This window comes from Anomalospiza imberbis, chromosome 1 (genome assembly GCF_031753505.1).
Source record: "Anomalospiza imberbis isolate Cuckoo-Finch-1a 21T00152 chromosome 1, ASM3175350v1, whole genome shotgun sequence".
Classification (NCBI taxonomy): Eukaryota; Metazoa; Chordata; class Aves; order Passeriformes; family Viduidae; genus Anomalospiza; species Anomalospiza imberbis.
In genome coordinates this window covers 22,013,685-22,033,542 of record NC_089681.1, presented here as the reverse complement: position 1 = coordinate 22,033,542, position 19,858 = coordinate 22,013,685, and the positions used below count along the sequence as shown (strand labels likewise).

The window sequence follows — 19,858 nt, the reverse complement described above, 5'->3', positions numbered from 1 at the left end:
TGTGTCAGAAGAACATTAACTCAAGTCTGGAAAACAGTTCTCATGGATTTTGCTTTAATGATAAATCTAGCATATAGTACACTTGCTGATACAATCAAGTGAATGGAATTTCCAAAATCTTGACTTAATGTCTTTTAAGTATGAAGCAATAATGTTTTTATGAAGTAGCTTTTAAATGGCATTTGTTGAAGTGGAGAGCAGCTGGATTAGAAGGGTCTGTTTCTAACTGCAATCAGCAATGATCATAGTATCATATTACAGTCACCCTATAAAATTGCTTGTATTTTAAGAAAAAATGGGGGGAAAAAAGGGAAGGTAGGAATGGAGAGAAAAGCAAGCATGGTCTGTGAGATGCCCAGAGGGGTCTGGAATTGGTTACAGTTGGGTAATGTTGCTTCAGCTGTTTGGACAACAGTAGTATAGTTCTCAGTATAGGAAGGTCTTTATCAGTTATTAGGTTTTTAAAATGTTTTGGTGATACAGTCAACATGCATTTCTCAAGCATTTTAATTTGTAGGGCAGCTTTTCAATTCTAATGTTTACCAGGATAAAATTTAACTAAAATAATGACCGTAATTGTAGAACCTTTTGCGCTTCTCTCCTGTGTTTCTCTGTAATACAAAGTAATTTTTACCACTTTTGCATTTGTATCCATTTGTGTAAATGGAATGTATCTCTGCACAGAGATACAGTTGATAGATCAGTTGATAGGCTTTGCAAACAGGGAAAATACTTTCTGTTGTTTCTTACAGAACACTACATTAGTTAGTGAAGATGTGTTCTAAAATTTGTCACTGCTGAGTCTCAAACTTTATTTTAGAAAACAATAGTATCCTCCCAGTAATTGTTTATCATTCTCTTCTTTAATGTGTAGTGCCAGTGAATTAACTGCAAGAATCTTCTGTTGTTGCTGTTTCAGTAATAGCTTGTCATTTTCCTGCAGTAGGCAAGGTGTATCTACTTCACTAAATTATCTTGGTCTGATGTCTTAACACTGCACAGGAATGTCTTGCAAAATAAATGCATAAAAATTTTGGAGACATGAAGTGCTCTTGCTAGGTAGTGCTCTTGATCAATATTCCTGAATACTTCCCAACTGGTGCTCTTCTGTACTTTAATTTTTATTAATTTAATTTTTTTAATGGCATGCTTACTGCAGCAAAAAAAAAAAATAATTTCACAAATTACTTTATTTCCTTAGATTTTTGGGTTTTTGTTTTTTGGGTTCTAAAGGGTTTGATACAGTCTTAGGCAGGATCTGATTAAGGCATGCATAGTAAAACTGTACCTAAAATGCCAGCCAGCTAAGGCAGAAAATTTTTGGACATGAGTTTGAAATTAGAAGAAAATAAAAGTATAGATGACTTGATGGTGAAGAAGGTCTAAATATGGTTTAACTTGTGTAAGCAAAAATAATATAGTCATACCTGCCATGTAGCTGTATAGACACATCCTTCATCATAAGAACTGTTTCCCTGTCCATTAGTTCAAATAAGTTCATTTTTCTTCCTGGAAATGAGCTCTTTTTGAAAGTGCTTTGCTTACCTGAGGTCTCTAGACAAAGAGGGGGTCTATGGCTTGATTTAGTTGTATTGGAATGCAGTTCTTTGGGAGCAGTCTAAGGGAAGGTTGCCTCATGACATGCTTAGATCTTTAAGTTTAATTTTTTAAATTGGAACATTTTATCTTGGAGGGCTCAGACCACGTTCAAATCCATACATACAAGGCTAAGCCAAGTTCTACATTTAGTCTGCTCAGGGAATTAGGTCCTGGTGTTCTGCTGGCTTTTATGGACTTTGTCTTTTGCAGAACCCTACCACTATGAGGGTGTTCAGGGCTCTCCTTCCATGTCTTCTGTCTCTTACTAGGACATTCCAGCCCTCACCAATCCCCTTGTCATTCTCCTTGCTCTCTTTCCCTCTTAAATTTATATTCTCTTATACTTCACTGCATAATATTATTACTTAAAACCGCTAATTCCTCTTTTAAATTTTTTTTATAACAGTCACAATAAGACTTTCTTAATGATGTCCTGAGAAGTTGCATTTCTGGAAAGGCACAGTTTTGCTTTATGGCATCACAATATTTTGCTCTATAATATTGTGGTAATTTTTAGCTGTTTTTCAAGAAACTTACTTTAAGTTTTTATCTGAAGTAGGGCTAATTGATTTCTTGTAAACATTTACTAAGGTTATGGGTAATTTTAATAAAGCAATTATTGTTCTATTGAATGTAGTTTTTAAATCAGTGGTATAATATGCCACTAAATCTTCAAAACTTTGCCTTCAAACCATCAGTCAGTTTCTGCCATATTCCATTTGTTACTATATCTTTGATATGGACTCTGCCTTCAGTTTACCAGATTAGTAATTCCATTGTTAAATCTTTGTACATGTGTTGTGTAGGCTGTTGACCCAAGATGGGTGCAAAATATATATCCCTGAAGTTATAAATTTTCTGTTTTGATTTGGAAAGATAGTTGTTTCCATGAAAAGGAATAATTAACTTTGCCTTTTATATTTACCCTCTGTTGGAAGAAAAGGGTTAAAAGTGGAAGAATGGCAAGGAGGATAGTAAATTTGCTCAAGTGACCTTTCTGCTGGGAATTCTAAGAATACCAGGGAGGGAAAACTCCATTTCTTAAGCCTAGTGCTGTTCATCCTCTACCTGGTTTGAGAAATTGAATTCCTGTGTAGAGATAACACACTCTAACAGACATGCCCAAGCCTCCTGCTGGGACAGAGTGAGAGAACAAAAGCTCAGAGGTTATAAAAGCTCAGCCTTGTGATAAACTACACATTCATGAAGCCCTTTGGTATATTGGGGCAGGAAGTGGCCCCTCCTGCTGTCTGCTGGGCTGAGCTGAGCCTAACAGACCCCACGTCCCTGTGTGTCTCTGTCCTCTGGGATGAGCTGAGCCTAATGGAGCCCATGTCCCCACGTCTCTGTCACCCAGCATTTTTAGTGAGGGAATGAAATAAATCTACTCTTTGCACTTCAGCTGTGGTTTGGTGGTCGCCCTGGTTACCTGTATGTGTTGATCCATGCCCTCTGTATTCTAAATGACCATTTTTTGTTTTGAAGTGTTTCTTTTTGATTTTCTTATGACATGTTTTAGTGGCTTTTTATACTGACTATGGCTGAGTACTATTCATCTGAGTCTGGTGCCTTTTCAGCATTTACTACAACCTGTTGGGCTTAAAAGAACAGCTACCTTTACACACATAAGGAAATGACTGTGTTGTTGTTAGTTACGTGTCAGTAATTATAATGATTAGATATTATGTTACCATAATATTAACATAACCTTCATGTACATTTCTGAGTCCCCAGTAGTGATACCCCTGGTGGATGACACATACATGCTCTTGAAATGTCATTAGGGCATGTTTAGGAACGTGACCTTTAGGAAGCCCCTTCTCTTCTTTCTTGAAATGATGCAATTAACTTAATGAAGCAGGGGCAATTGGGATGGATTCCTGCTCATAGTGTTCCCAGGTGCTGCCAGAGTCCTGGTGTATGCAAGGAAAAAAATACGGTTATGTTCTCAGTGCTAGTCAGTATCTGCTGTACCAAGAAGTCAAATTGATGTCTTCCCCTCAGCACATGAAGTTTGAAAGAGCTGTTATGAGTGTGTAAACATGTCACCATCAGAAAAGAGAGCAATATTCAAGGTGTGGTAAATTTTTGTGTTTCCAAACAAACACCCAAAGGGAAGCAAGCACAGGTGCCTGCATATTTGAACTCAAAGTTTAATGGATTAAATTAGTCTAGGATTAGTCCTGATAGCCTTCATAGTTTCTCATCTTTTCTGAGGCAATTTTTAAATACATACCATACAGTGACCATTCTGAATGAATAGGTGGCAAATGGTTTTAAAAATTTTGTTCATTTTCTTACTGATTCTTTTTATTCTTGATTTTGACATATGAAGTTTCTTAAAGGAAACTTACATAAAATTAAGTTTACTGCTTTTTCTGGTTGATTAAAATATTTTTAACATCTGTATGACCACCATGAAATTCTCTGGATGCTGATGTCTTCTAAACAGTACTGAGAGAAAGTAATTTTAGTTGAGTTTTAAAATTTGTTAAAATCAGTTTAAATAAGCAAGTTAATCACAGTAGTGTTCATTCTGCACTTCTCTTTATCAAGTGGTTTTAGGAATTCACCTGTGATCTAAGTAGCTACAGCAAAAAAGGAAGAGAAAAATTCTATGTGGCTATAGTAAATGTGACAAAGCATAATATATAACTAGTAAGAAACCTTGATATACTAACTATAATTGATTCCAGCGATTTGTCTGTTAAAGCCAATGCAAATAATTGTAACATCTGTCAAAAACCAACCACTAGCATGAAAACCTTTTAACATTTTTGCACTCAATAAACTATTTTATACATAAACTACCTTATTGTTTATATTAAAAACTAAAAAATATTCGGTCTGTTCCAGCCATTCTAACAAAAACTTTAATAAGTAGACATTGCATAAAAATGACACAATCCAGCAGTTATTTGGTAAGGCCAGCATAATCATAAATTTACCATCCACGCTTTTCCAAAAATACTAACCCATATTGTTCTCTCTGGACCTGTTGCAGGGATGACTAATCCAGCTGCTGAGGTCTCCCTTTATGTGTTTGATGGAACACTTGGCTTGCTAGACTACAGCTGTGTGTTTATGTGCAGTGCACACCTGCAGGGGCCTGACAAATAGCTGTAGTATGCAGAGTATACAAAATTACCCTGGCAGTGCTGCAAATAAGGAAGTTTCTGTTTTGAAGTCCATATGTGTGTGAGCTTGAGATGCCAGCTGGGGTATTTATGTTGCATTGCACAGATGTAAAACTGCCAACTGATTTTATACCAAATAAAGGCTAATCTTTTTATACATACTTGGTGTCAGAGTTATGAAGTGGTACATAAGAATGTTCTCACGACTTAGCTCTTTTAAAATAAAAGCTGACATTAAAAATGCTCAAACGCACAATATGCATAGATGCTAAAGATAAAAACATGCTGTATTTACTTAGGTATTTGCTGTAGCATGGTATTCTAAAGGTTTTATTGTTGCTGATGTATAGTTTTTAGCTGCACATAATCAGGACTTGATTTATTGTATGCATATACACTATGCTATATATTCTTTTTTCCAGGAAGTCACTTCAGCTCTGTGGTGAATCCAGTTTATGGGTTCTGAAATGTGAAAGCCCAATTTATATAGCTACTTTAACTTGAAAGCTTTGCTTTCCTATTTTCAAATGTTGTTGAACATAGTGATAGTTTGTCATCAAATGTAATATGTATTTTGAAAATTATTATAATTTTTAGTAAACCTTGTTTGTGAAGAAAATTTACAGGTAACACTTGCTTCCAAATACTAAAGAAATTAAAGTGGAAGCATTGATTTCATTTGCTAAAGCTATCAAATAGCACAGATACAAGTTCTGATAGTTTGACGATTTTAGTCAGTAGCTTGGCTTTTGGTATGAAGTGGTTGTAAAGACAACAAGGTGAAATTAATAGTTTGTTTTGGGTACTTAAGTACCGCATGCTTAATCCTTTTTAAATGCCTAAAATGAAGGCTTAGAGGGGGAGAGAGGGTTAATGTGCAGATGTGAAAGTGGACAACTTGTGTGCTTTTGACTACTCACTGGTAGTTCTCTAAGCACTTAGCTACTTTTTTAGGCTTAACACACTTTTCCTTCAATTAATCTTTTTCGCATTAGGGTGTGAAGCAATTTTAGTAACGTCTTTAATTTATTGTTTATTCTGGGCTACTAAAATATTTGGAGATGTGCAGAATTCTGCTTTGGCTTACTCTGTCACAGTGTAGACTTGAAACGCATTTATGCTACATGTGCAAGAACAAAGAAAATGGGAGCATCATTGAATTATATCACTATAGAATGTATCCCAAAGGACCTAGGAATTTATTTTACTAAATGTAGTGCACAGCTTAGAACTGGCTAGCCATTACACACAGCTCACCAGGCTGGTGGAATTTTTTTTAAAGCAAAAGAATTTCATACGTATGCACATATGCATGCATATGCTCACCCTGAGAGTGCTGTCTTGGACTTTTTGTGCTTAAAATGAACATCTGCAAGTATCTCCCAGAAGCTCAAACATTATCCAGGCTCACGTGGTTTAGAAATAGAGGTTTTTGATGCCTGAACTTTAGAGTGCAAACCTCAGGCGTTACTGTTAGCTGAAGAATTGAGCTGTATCCCCATAATACTGCCTAGGCATGTCCTCCTGGCTGACATAATAAGGGTGCCTGTGAGATGCTCAAACCAGCATTAACTGCTGAGAACGAGTCTGTGAGCAGAGAAGGCTGGGAAACAACACAGAATGCCAAATCTCAGTGAAAAATGGCAACACTTCAAAAGATGTTACTTCTGCTAGATGAGTATAGGAAGTCTTAATTGTTGTTATATCCTCTATTTAGGAGGTGTATTCAAGACCAAAAGAGCAGAATTCTGTTGTTGGGTGAAGAAATACGTTTCAAAGATGGTTCAGTTATTTTGTGGCAGGACCAGCTCTGTTACAGAAGGATATCACTTCAAACAGATCGCCGCCACTGCAGGTTGCAAACACACAACTGAAGGCTTCTAGTTCTCAGCTCATGCACAGATGTCTTTCAATAAGTTTAGCCAGTAATTTCTTCAAATTGCTCCGTTTATCAGCAGCACATGTCATCAATCCTGGAATGGTTGCTCAAGTCAAACTACAGAATCCTTAGCTTACAGACACAGCTGCAAACAGGTGAACAGGCAGAAAGTAATTTGTGCAGCTTGGTGGCTGTCAGACGAAAGACAGACAATCTGTGTTTAAAACAGATTGCAGGCCTTGCATGAGCCAGACAAAAGGGATTTCTACAACTGCAAATAATTCCAAGGTTAACATATTTTCCTTTCTGCTATTAGGTGATTTGTTAAAATTGGAAACAATGAGCATTATAAATCTACACAGAAACTAGAGATAAGATGAAAGAGAAAAACAGATCACTAAATAAGTTTGCATCCTTCTGTTGAAAAGCATACAACTGGTATTCATATAGCACTCCTTTTTATAAACTAAACTGAGTTTTAATACCTATAAAGACATTTAATGCAGATTTTTAGTTATGCTAAGGAAGTCTAATTGGGAAAAGAAACAGCATTGTAAAAACAGTAAGTTCATAGTATTGTTCCTCTGTATTAAAATTTGACTTTTTTTTCTTTTCAAAATCTCCTTTGGTCATCATTCAAAGATAATGTGAAGATTTAGCAGCTTTTAATTTTAAGTTTGAAGTCCTCTCTTTCTGAGATATTTTAATTGGTTAATTTACTGTACCAAGTATATCAGTGTGAGAAATTTGTAGCAAACAAGTGTACTGTAGTACTAACCTAATTACAATAAATTAGAAAATATGCAATTGCCCAATCACAGATATTACCTCAGATGTATGACTGTAGAATATCTATTGCTTCCACTTCTCAAGGGCTCAGTAAACTTGCCTTGACCTCAAAACTTCTGCAGCCTTCCATGAGGTACTAATCAAGCTAATGCAATATAGCCCCTCTTCCTGTTCAGTTCAGTGAGTAAGTACTTACGTGCAATAATATTGATGGGTAATTCTATGCCTAGTTTAAGTTCTGGCAAATTTATTTTCCACGTTACTTAAAACTTAACAGCAGAGAAAGATTTTGGGTGGAGGAAGATGCAGAAAGTAACTCTCTGCTGTAAAGTTGCATCTGCTTTTGTGATGACATGATTCTGTGCATAGGGAATAAATCATTCAGCTTTGAAATGCACAGAAATCAATGTACTTTGTGTGCAATATGTGTTACGATGAATTCATGAATACAATGGATAATCATGCAAAAGTGTTTACAAAACTTCTTTTTGTCTCATCAAAAGCCACTGTTGTTTTCTTCATGAAATAATTAAAATACGTTCATTTTGTTACAGTCCTGCCTATATTACCTACTTGAATCCAGCATAAGTATTGTCATAATTGAAGACTACTGTTGTACAGCTATTTCAAGTTCATAGTATTGAAATCCAGCACTAAATTCTGCAGGAAATCCTAATGCTGAGGCTGAATTAAAAAACTCTTTAAATTTCTCAACTGTGAAGATATCACAAGCATGTGCTTCAATAAGCTATAGCATGGAAGTACCCTTTTTCATGTTTTCTGACAAAATGCAAATTCCAAGATAAAATTATGTCTTTATATGTGCTGTGTTACAAGCCTCCTTGCATTTGGATTTTCTATTTTTTTGTACCTTAACAGACATTAAGGTTTTAACATTTCAAAAATTATTCACACTAATGCAGATTTTCTGTTCTTTGGCCAGGAAAGATTATATACTAGGTTCTTTCTTTGTAATGCTGACAGCACGTGTATTGCTTGTTGGTTGTGCAGGGTGTGACTGCAGATTGCAGCCTGACATTGCTATGGTGTTCCATGCATGGGCTTCATGTGTTCACTGTAAAGGTGAGATCATCATCGTTAAAGGATGGTTTTAATTTGTGTGGGTGAATCAAGTGGATACTGTATTTAAGGAAGGGGAAAAAAGTGTATTCATGCAGGTTGCTGTCTGCAGTCCAAATTGCTGATCAGAGGGTCTTTATGCACATTGGTAATGTGCTGTGCAATATAAGCTGAAATATATTCCACAAGGGAGGAAAACGGAATAGGTTACATACGCTGTTCCTAAGTGCAATGAATATAAAACTCCATTACTCACTTTAAGCAGGTGCTTTTTATATGAGGTTTTAAAGAAATATAAAACTGCTGGTGAAATGATTGGTTTGTACAGACACGACTTAACTTCCAGTACTTTGACCAGATAAAGAGACTAAAAATATTTCTACAAACATTTCTTTAATGATTTCAAGGATTAAAGGTTAATATCCTCCTGGTGTAAGAAACTGCCATTCCAGACATTAAATGTATTGTTTTCTTTAAGTAAGTCCTCAGGAGCTGCATAGACCATTTAAAAGAAAATACAAACATGTTTGTTAAAATTAGAGCATTGTATTTTTAAGTTGATATCCTAAACAGTCTATATTAAATTGTTGGAAAGAGTACAGTAATAGATAGAAAAGCAGTGTGATATAGAAAATTGTAAATAAGAATGATACTTCAGTTAGAAAAAATCCTCATCTTTAATGAAAGTGAGATTTTGTCATCTGTGTGCATGGAAAATCACATGTAAAGGGGTAAACTCACACCTTTTATTTAAAGCAGCATATGCTTTCTGAGAAGGAGAATCATGGGAAGATTGTTCATGATAATACTGATATACTGTATTTTAATCTTTCTGTTTAATTTCTATCATATTTTACTTACCCACCTTATCTGAATGACTGTTTTCCTGTCATTTCCTACTCCTTAACAGTCAGCGATTCTGGCAACAATCTCTGTAGTCCATCTTTTAATCATGCGACTGGGCTTTCCTTGCTTCCCAACTGAGGGATGCTAACATTCTCTTTTGCTTCTCCCCCATGCCTAGCAACTCAGGAAATTAACTGTTAATGATTACACTTTAGATGGTCTTTATTTTTGATAATAGTGTTACTGAACACATCTGATCTTCCTTTGAATTTTTATGAACCTTTGCAGTTTCTTTAGTACTTAAAGGATTACTATGTCCATCCTCTAGAATCCTCTTCTTGTTTACTTTTTTACTGGTCTGTAACTGTCCTATATTCAATAAGCTCCAACTGAGCCTTCAGAGAGATTTCAGCCAGTGGATATTGTGTTTGACAGCAAACAGGTGACCAGGTCTCATGTGTGTTATAGGGAAGCTTACAATCGTGTGAAGGTCCAGGTGATACTTGGCACTTCTTGTCTTTTGCTTAGTAGGTGTGTTACACACCACTGTAAGGTTTGAATCTGTTCTGGTGAAGGAGGCTTCTTAAAGGCAATGCAGACTCATAGGAAATGTTGATTAGTTTTATAGTTGCCAAATAGTTAATTTGAGTAGATGTGCCTTAGAGAAAGGAGCTCCACAGGTAGAACAGAAGGTGATAAGGTCTGAGATGAGCTCTGATTTGTGTGAGAATTTGTTCTTTCATCCTACAATTTGCTGTCCTAGAAAGTTTCTCTTTAGTTGCTACCCAGCTTTTTACTAAAAGAAGAGTTGTAAAATGCAGAGTTTAATCCAGAGTCTTAGACAAATTACACTTTTTCCTTAATGTGTTTGAAGATAAGCCGTTTGAGCCAGTACTGGGTTGAACTTGAACTAGGTTTGATAGAAAATGCGTTTCAGATTTTTGAGATCCTATTAGCATTTACTAATGAGTGGAACTGTTTTCATATATTTTATATGTTGACATTTGGCATGAGCTATTATTATCCTCAGATACAGCAAAACTACTGTATTTGAAATGGATAGAAGGGTTGTACAACTGAGATGGAAGTGACTAATTGCGAGTCCGTGGCTTCCAATCAAAGGGTGTCTTACTGAGGATGGGAGTTGTGAGCTCTTTCCTCCATCTATCTGTCTATCTTCATATTTTTCAGGATCTTGCCTCAAATATTGTGCAGGTTTTTCAAGTTCTTACTTATCTGTATCCTGGTAGCATTTGTACCCATGTCACTTTTAGCATTTGTCTGCTGACAATGCATAGATATAAGGATTGAAAGGACATGTTTTTCTAGTGTTACAATCTGGATTTTGATAAGTTTTTTTTACATTTTCTTGGAAGACAAAGTTATTTTAATTCATCAACTTTAGCTTCTACCAATTGTCTCAAATGATACAGAATATCTGAAATGCAGCTGTTGAATTGAGCAGAAAGTAAAATCAGTACTTTTCTTTTTGAACCTATGTTTACAACAGCAGAAAGAGTAGCACTAAAGGTACTTTATTCCTGTGTCCTGGCTAGTGTCATATTGCCAAATCCAAACTAATGGCTTCAATTAGTTATGCTTATAATTGGTGATGCATAAACAGCCAGAACGTTAGCAATAATGAGGTTAATAATAATAAATTGCCTGAAACCGCACCTTTCACAGCAAAATTTTAGAGTTATTTGCAATCCTGTCTATGTTTAAAGATGGAAAATGGTATTCCTTTTCTAAGTGTTGGCTATTTAGATCAAAAAGATCCACAGTCCAGCAGGAAGGAGGAGAAGCCTGGTGGTGGTCAAGGTTGCTTTGTGATTATCCATGTCAACCAGGTGTGGCCTCCTCTGACATGTGGCATGCCTGGGGACAGCTGCCTGCCATTCCATAGCCCCACCTTGGCTTGCAGGTCTGCAGCCCATTTTCTGAGCTGCCCTGGTTTTTCCCTACAGCTGCTGAGGTAGAGCTGTTCCCACCTCATTCCCCTGCTCTCACAGCACTCGGGCCCGGCTTTGTGCCTCTGCCAACTCCAGTACGGTTTTTGTGCAGATTGCTCTCACAGAGAGTTTGCTACTAGTGAGATTCACATCTTCTCCCCCATATTTTCTATTCTGGAAAAACTTAACAAATACTACATAGTAGTTGTTTAAATAAATTCTTCTAATCACATGTGAAGCTTCGCAGTCAGTGTGCAACATTTGCAAATTGTTGTCCACTGTGCTCCAGTCTTAGGTACTGTCACAGGTGGAAACAGCACACTGGGAATTATGGTAGGTCCATAAGGGAATGTTTCTATTATTAGAAGGGAGGTATAGTTAAAATTTTCACCCTTATCTTCACTAACATCACCTCCAGCTGCACTGTAAAAAGCACCTGGAGGAGGGTGTTTGGGCACCTGATTACGTCTTCTGGTGAACTTGGCAGTGTTAAGTTTACAGTTGGACTTGATGATGTTAAAGGTCTTTTCCAATGTAAATGATTCAGAGATCCTTTGCATTTCAGTGGTAGCTGTTTAGTTCTCATATGAGCATTCCAAATTAAAAATACATTTTACCTTACTGGATAATCACTTAATACAGATCAATAAGGAATATTTAAAGCTTCTTCTTACCTAGAATGCCTTAAGAATATTATTCCAAATGTTCTGTGTTTTCTTCAATATTAGTTTTCAGTTTTTCAACCACAGAACCTCTTCATATGAAGCAGGATTTTAGAAAAATCAAGAGGCTTTTGGGTTAGGCATATGGGGACCTGTATGAAGCCACAGTGTGGGGAATCTTGAAACAGGAACATAGCAACAGGTTTTTGTCTTTTTAAAATGACTGTCCCTGTAGGGGAAACGCTGCTATTCTTTAGCAAGCTGGGAAATATTTTGCAATATGTAAATCTGTGTTTATAATGATGATCCTGCATCTTGTTTAGCATTTAGGCAATGGAGAAACCTTAGTTAGTTTACATGCAGTTTAAGGATTTAAGTGATTCGTTAGAGAGATTTTAACATGTGCTTTTTGCAGCTTATGTGCTGATAAAGAGAATGTTTCATACTTACATTGATAAATACTTTATCATTGTCGCCCAAGAACAAAGCAGCTTGACCTTCTTTAGGGAGTATTTCAGTTTGTCACTTAATTTCACCCTTTCATACATTTACTTTTTTTTTAGTACCATGGTTAGAGAAAATAAAATCAGAGCTATTTTTTAGGACAGGGTTCTCTTATGTGTGGAGCTCTGGCACAGAAGCTCAAGTCAGTAGAAAATCTGTCCAGTTCACAATATGTTAAAGGCAAGACAACTCTGCCATAATCCTGTTGTTGTTACCCTGTTACGTCATGGGAGGGGGTGAGGACGAAACAATAATTTCTTAGAGTAGTGATATGTAGATAAAAAACTGGTTGACACAGTTACAGCTTCTACATTTTAGGAAAACCTTTCTTTTTCTCTGTTTTTCCAGTTAAAAAAAGGAAGTGTGAGAGTGTGGGGGGTGGAGGAGGGAACCTCAAACACAAGACCCCAGTGATTTCAGGTGATGTGTGTGAGGAAGCAGAATGATTGAAAGAGATGTTGAAGTTCCTACGTTTCTGCTGTTTTATTGCAAATAAGAATGTGAAAGCTTTATGCTCTCTCTCTTTGAACGTGAGAAGTAGGACTGGTGCCAGTTAGAGCTGGTCTTCGTGGCTTCTACTATGTTCTTTCTGAAAGGAGGAAGGAATTAAGTTTGGTTTTAGCTTGGAGCTCCTCAGAAGCACCATTTCTCTAACCAAGCCCAATACAGACTCCAGAAGTTCTCACTGAGCACTGCCTAAGCAGAGACTGAACACAGGTGACTATCTCTCAGGAAAGAAATGAGGTTTCTTTTATGTTTCAATTTGTTTACTAGCTTTTCTGTGTTAGTAATGTAAAACCTAAATACATGTTTCTATGAAAATAATTTGCCATTTTTTGTCATGATTCCAGTAAGTCTTATGCTTCTATGTTATTTCATTTAGTTAAAGGCTTCTTACTTTTATTTATAGATTGATCTTTTTACTGTTTGGAATTATTTTGACAAGTATGTGACAGTCTTTTATAATATTGTGTTGCCAAACCATAGTTTATTGGTACTTAATGCTTTATATATTGAGATTTTTCCTTCTGAGGCCACAGACTAAATGTGGGGACAATTCATGTGGAGTTGCTTCTAGAAGTTTGTCATGCCTTACTTGTTTCCTATTTCATATTTTACAGTTCTTTTATGATCTTTCTAAAGAATTATTGAATTTCAGGGATTTGGCGGCGCACAGTTCTGACAGTTAGCCTCAGAATCAGTAACATTGCTCTTTTCTGGTTTTCTGTGTTTGTTATTGATCAGTTTAGATTTCGTTTCCTGGTTTGCCAGTAATGATTGCAAATTCACCTTATCACAAATGGATTGGTAAAAGCTGTTCATTGGTAAAATCACTAGTTAAGTGATGTTTTTAAACAGGCCTTAAATTAAATGAGTGCTTAGATTTCTAGGCTTGCTAGAAGAAATCCTGAGCTGATCTATAAAGACATAGTTGTGATCTGCCTTTAGCTATTTGTTTCAGCCCTGCTTGCACATGGAATGACACTGAATGCAGGAACTTGGGGCAAGCTGTGTGGTTTGATTACGTACATGGAACAGACCAAAGCTATATCTGCAAAGTTTGAGAGAGGATGTGAATACCTGTTTCAGAGTATAGGAAAACCTTTCTTGACTGCACAAAATTTCTGTACATGTACCTGGATCACAATGGCTCTTCAGGCTTGGAGTTATAATTACAGTGAGTTAGTGTGTGCAAGGTGTAAATTGACAAGGTGTAGTAGATTTTAAGTTAGAAAACATTTCTGCCTATTTTGGGATTCTACCATATGGAGAGAACAGATTTTAAGTCTTTGGTGATGTGATCTATTCTATGTGTCTGAATCAAGTGAAATAAGCTATACTTGATCACCGAGTGTACACATGGCTACGTATTGGGAAGGAAACACTGGATTTTTACTGCAAATCATTCTACAATGGGCAACATGTTTGCAGGAAAAGAATCCCAGACATCTTGAGAATTTATCTGGAAGGAGCCATAAGTTATATTTGATGGTGACTGGCATATGTATCTCTTTCTCCATAAAGTCATTGATTCCCCTGTTATTGGTGAAAATAATAAATTAACTGAAGAAAAAGTGATTTATACTAAGAAAAAACATGTTGCCCTAATTTTACTCCACTGGGCAACAAAGTCAAGTAAATCTGAGTGATGCTTTTGCAAGCGAGATTCCAGAAGAATGAGTACAGCACAAGTTCTGCTCTCATGTTTTGCACCTTGGAAATAAGCCTTTCTCATACTTCATTTGCATGATGTTTGCTGTTGGCAGTGATAGATTTGGTTTTCCTAGTGTCTGTTCAAATTCATGCTCAATGTCTTAATTAAAATGTTGTGGTCAGTTTGTCTCCATACAAAATTTCAGTTAGTATGTGGAGGCGTGGAGCATTTCTAATCTGGGAGTTTGAACATCTTCATAATCAATCCCTTAAAACACTACTTTAAGAAATGTTCATAAACACTGAGGGGAAGGAAGGAAGCTCTAGTCTTTGTTTGCTTAAACATCTGTTTGCTGAATTAGGTCTTTAAGGAATATTTTAGTTATGTGAACAACTGTTGAGACTTTGATTTTATAATGGTACCACGATGAAAGAAATAAGGGAGACTATTTGGGAGGAACTGAAGTTACAGGGATGGAAACTACAGATAGAGGCATATGAAGGAAACAAGGTTTCTTTCTTCTCTGTAGAGCAGCTTGCCAGTTTGACAAGTTTATGAGAGATGGTTCATAATTTCCGAAAATTTTCAGAAACTGAAGGAAATGGCCTCCTATTCTAAACCAATTCATTAGAAATGGTTCATGAAAAGTCTCTAAACTTTCTGTGCCTTGAAAAATTTTTGTAACTTGGCAAGGGCAATCACCTTAAGTTTAGGTGATTTTTGTCTTTGTGATGAAAGTCTAGTTAAACATTCTAGGTTTCTTAATGTGTTCTCTGTATAGGATTTCAGTAATTAATAAATAGGTTTTTTGAGTATCCATCAGTCCAGAGCTGTGCAACCTGAGAGGATTTTTTTTTTCTGGCAACTTCTCCTTGGTTACCGTGGTGTGCTGTAGTTATCAGGTGTTGAAGCTGAAAGCAGGTTGGCATTTGACATCAAAGCAACATAGAAAAGGAAGGTATGAGTACCCTGTGTTTTCCCAATACTTCTCTATTTTCTGTCCAGTAGTTCAAAACAATGGACAAAGTGTTTTCTCTTACCCTGTAACTGAAAAAAAAAAATCTTATTACTGCCACCAGTTATTTCAGATGCATTAAAATGTGATGGTTAATTATCTATGACCATGTATTAAGGGTTTCTTTAAGTCTCAGCCATTAAGCTTTCCTGGCTTCCCATCATGGTCCTTAACTGCTGGCTGGGCGAAAAGCAGTTCATAGGCTCATTTGAGCAGTGCTTTACTGACTGTCATGAATTTGATGACTGGTCAGTTGAGGAGGGCAAATACACTCATGTTTTCATGAAGGTTGTAGAAAATAAATGTCTTGGATAATGCTGTCATATCTTGCTGAAATTCAGTAAGTCCAGAACTTACTTGGTGAGGGACTAAGGAGTAAACAGCAACAAATAGTGAGCATGCTCACACTAAACTTGGTTCCTTTTTTTTCAAATAGGCTGCTAAACTAAAATGTAAGTTATGCATGGTTTATGAGAGGTGCATGTAAGTAACATGGACAGTTTTAGTATCAATGCAAAGAAGTTGTCCAGGATAATGCATCTAAAAGTTAACTCCATTATGTAAATACTTTAGTTTTAAAACTACTTAGTCTTCCAATGTGAAGTGAGAGAAATGTATTGGACATCACACCTTTTATTTTGATTCTTAAAAGAATTGCTGAAAAATGAAAACAGCAAGAAACTACCAGTTTTAAGAGGGCTTAAAAGACGGGGATCAAATTGTGACCTCAGTTTGATTTGCTTTAACTGCAGTATTGGCTGCTACTAACAGTTTAATAATCTTTGTTTTGGAATTGACAGAAGATGGATATTTTTTCAATTTTTATTTTTTTATTAATTTGAATGCAATGGCCTCTATTTTGCACAAATTTATAGGAGCAATGAGGAGGCAGAAATGCCTACAGATATCCTAGTTTCTTTTGACAAATTAATGTATTGTGTCAGATACCACGCCTTAGATCAAAGGGGATTTTCAGCTTTAAAAGAGGCTTACCCTGGACAAAAATGGGAATGAGGGTCTGTTCACAAGACAAACTGGTTGTTGGTCTTTCAGACTGAGAACTGATGGGGTGTTGTAATGGGAGGCACGCAAATTAGTTTCAGTGAGTATTCTTTGAGCCTGAAGCCTTCCTGAGTCACAAATTAGGAAAAGTCTGGACATACCTCAAAGACAGAAGACAGGTTCAATTTTGATAAGAAATAATACCTTGAATGTGGAACCTACTTTCAGATGGCAGTCTGCTTTACCTCGTGCTTTGTGTCCCTTCATGTGTTTCTTCTTTGTTTCTATCTTGGAAAGTACTTTTTATTCAAAAGTTTTTTTTCATGTCTTACCAGAGAAAAACTTGGATATATGTCAAGCAGACTGCTTGCTAAATGATTTTGTATGCACCACCAAATACTCTTCGATCCTTAGGAAGTGGAATAGGCACAGTGAACTAAGCATAATTACCAAGTTTAATCTGAAATCTTCTGTTCCCTATAATTTTTTTAGGATTTTTTTCCTTACTAGTTAATATATATTAAAGGTTGTTCTTTGGGTTAAGTTTTGGAAAGATTTTGCAAAAAACCTAATTAATTAATTCTGTAGATAATTACACTTCTTTGATGTGTTTAATAATCTTGAAATATGTATAAAAATGCTTTTTTACCTGATATTCCACAATACTTTCCTTGCATAATTATGGATTTTGGAACAAGTTCTGTGTTACGTACATGAGGAAATGGTTTCATAATTATACTAATGTTTGCATAATTAACAAGCTGCTTGCCAATTTTAACTGACAAATTCCAAGTCGCTTCTGCATGAACGGGAAAAAAACCATAAAAAAGGCAACTTCTGTTAGTTTTTCCTTTCATACATCTTACAGGTGTTGAAACTATTTATTTCTAATTTGCAAGTGAATTTATGTGGTTTTTTTCTGATAGGCAGTGCTGTACAGATTTGGAGGGCTGGCTTCCTCCATCTATACTCTGGGGCTGTTTTGAGGGGCTGCCCTCAAGCTCTGCCAACAAATCTCAGTCCTGGCTTGTGCAATCCCCTGCTGCTTCTGCCACAGCTCTAGGCAGCTCTTCAGAAGTGACTGCCAACAGCACTGACTTCTTCCAAGTGGTGCAGTAGTTTTCTGGTGCTCACAAATGGGGGCTGAGGAGAGACCACCAAAACTTATTTCCACTTGTGACCCAAGGCAAGGTTTGAACTCCAGTTTCCGCTGAAAAATGGCAAGTGTGCCATTTGCCTTCTGTAGCGCTCAGCTGCATGGATCTAATGCTTTACATAGCTACTGAGTAAAATGTTGATGTCTAAATAAAAGCTGAAAACACTTAGTCATTTTAAGATCCTGAAATTAAATGGTCGTAATAAAAACATGAAGGAGAATAATTGACGTGGCACTTGTAAAGTGAAAATGAAAGTGTATCTGTGTGTATATATGCATATTTATTATTTCTATTTCTTGGTCTTGTGTGTTTTCCTTCACAGTATCTATATATATTTCATGCATAACTGTTTGTATTTAAAAAACCCATATGCAGCATTCTTTCACTTTCATTTAAAACCTGTGAATCACAACAAAAATGCTGTAAGAACATCTAAGGTAGATAATTAAAATATAATTAAGTTTAAATACCTTGGTGAAGGAATATAAAAATATTTAAATTCAACAGGCTAGTACATTTGCAGTTTTCTTTTATTAGGTGTGAAATCTAAGAATCCCCTGCCAACTCTTGAGGGCTCAATCCAGAATGTTGAATTGAAGTACTGCGGCACATCATTGGTCAAATGTGCCTCTGGGACCGTGGGATCAATAAAAATTTGTGCCAAAGCCCCAGGTATGTGCAGCTGGACCATGTAAAACTTTATTGCCTGTATAGGAGAATTGGCCTTGCTTTTTACAAGGGGAGTTACTGAAACAAGAATTTACTCATTGTTCCTGTGAATCAGAGAGGGGTTTTTGTATTCTGTTTTGGGGGTTTTTTGTTATTATTAAGTATGTCATGATGATCCAGTCTTGCCTCAGTATAGTCAAATTTTACACTGAATTAAAAAAATAGATTTTTTTCTGCTGAGACAAGTATTAATCGGGAAGCATGCAAGAAATAGGAAAAATACATAATACTTTCACCTAGCTTTATCCTTAGCATAATTTTGATGTATTCTCTTGATTGTTTAATGCCTCATTTTCCTCTAATGCTACAGGTATGTACTTTGCTTGTAAAGGTTTTGAGGACTCTGTGATTTTTTTTTCTTTACTTTTTAAATACAATTTTTCCTGAGGAGCATGTGGGAACCTATCAGTGTCTACGATGTCTTTATGGATAAAAAGCAGCTAAGGTCAAGAACATTAAAAATTGAGTGTCTTTAAATTGAGTTCATGGTGATGTTTAAGTAGATTATTTTATAAAATTGGGAAGGAAATTACTGTTTTAAAGATAATCAATTACTTTATTTGAAATCGTCCTGGAAGTCAAGGCATTTACAGGATAAACATTAAGTAGATTGTCAAATAGCCTACGTGATGCTGCTCTTTCTATTTGCTCTTTTAATTCTGTATTCACAATGTAAATTAATAGATGTTCTCTTCGGACTAGTGAATGTTTGTGTTGAAAATTTATCTTGTTGCACTAAAAGCGGTAAGGAATCTAATTTTTATCTTAGGTGATGGTGGAAAAGAGAAGCTGATTCCTTTAATTCAAGGCCCTTCTGACACCAGAGACTTACACAGCAGTAAATGGCTCAATGAGAGTAGAAAGCCAGAATCTCTCTTAGCTCCGGATTTGGTAGCCTTTACAATCCAAATTCCACAGCATATGGACTACTGCCATAATTCTGGTAAGTACAAAACTCTTGTTAAGCTAGTATCACATTACATTTTTCCTATCCAATGTGATTTTCAAAAGAGTGGCTTGAAATAAAAATGTGCCAAATGTCAAAGTATCTTCTACACACACTGCACACATTATAACTTAGCTCGCTGTGAGACAAAGAACTAAAACCTGCATTTTGATGTATGTCTTCTTCAAAAAGGAGTGCTTCATTAACTTTGGTTGCCCCTTTTAAAATAATTATATGAAACTTTTGTAAACTTTAGGCAGGGAAGGGAGGAGAGGCAGGATCCATGTTGAAAAGATTAGTTCGATTCTCTCTTCTGGTACTGGGTCAGCCTTCTTATACAGAAGTTGACATACTGAATACTAAATGGTTCATATAAATATGCAGCATAATTTATTATTAAGAATTT

The 19,858-nt window shown here is 36.1% G+C and overlaps 1 protein-coding gene across 7 annotated transcripts in view; it reads left to right on the top strand.

The window, feature by feature from the left end:
* Window positions 1-19,858, top strand: part of VPS13B (vacuolar protein sorting 13 homolog B) — a 431,250-nt gene that overhangs the window by 118,331 nt on the left and 293,061 nt on the right. For 6 of the 7 annotated variants that reach the window (XR_010997092.1, XM_068183911.1, XM_068183903.1 and 3 more), the window contains exons 18-19: window positions 18,315-18,449; window positions 19,276-19,449. The exons of the other annotated variant lie outside the window; for it this stretch is intronic. Coding sequence is in view for 5 of the 6 variants with exons in the window: in XM_068183911.1 (XP_068040012.1) it covers window positions 18,315-18,449; window positions 19,276-19,449 (309 nt within the window). In the remaining variant the exon portion in view is untranslated. The remainder of the gene's footprint in view (window positions 1-18,314; window positions 18,450-19,275; window positions 19,450-19,858) is intronic. 7 annotated transcript variants of the gene reach the window in all.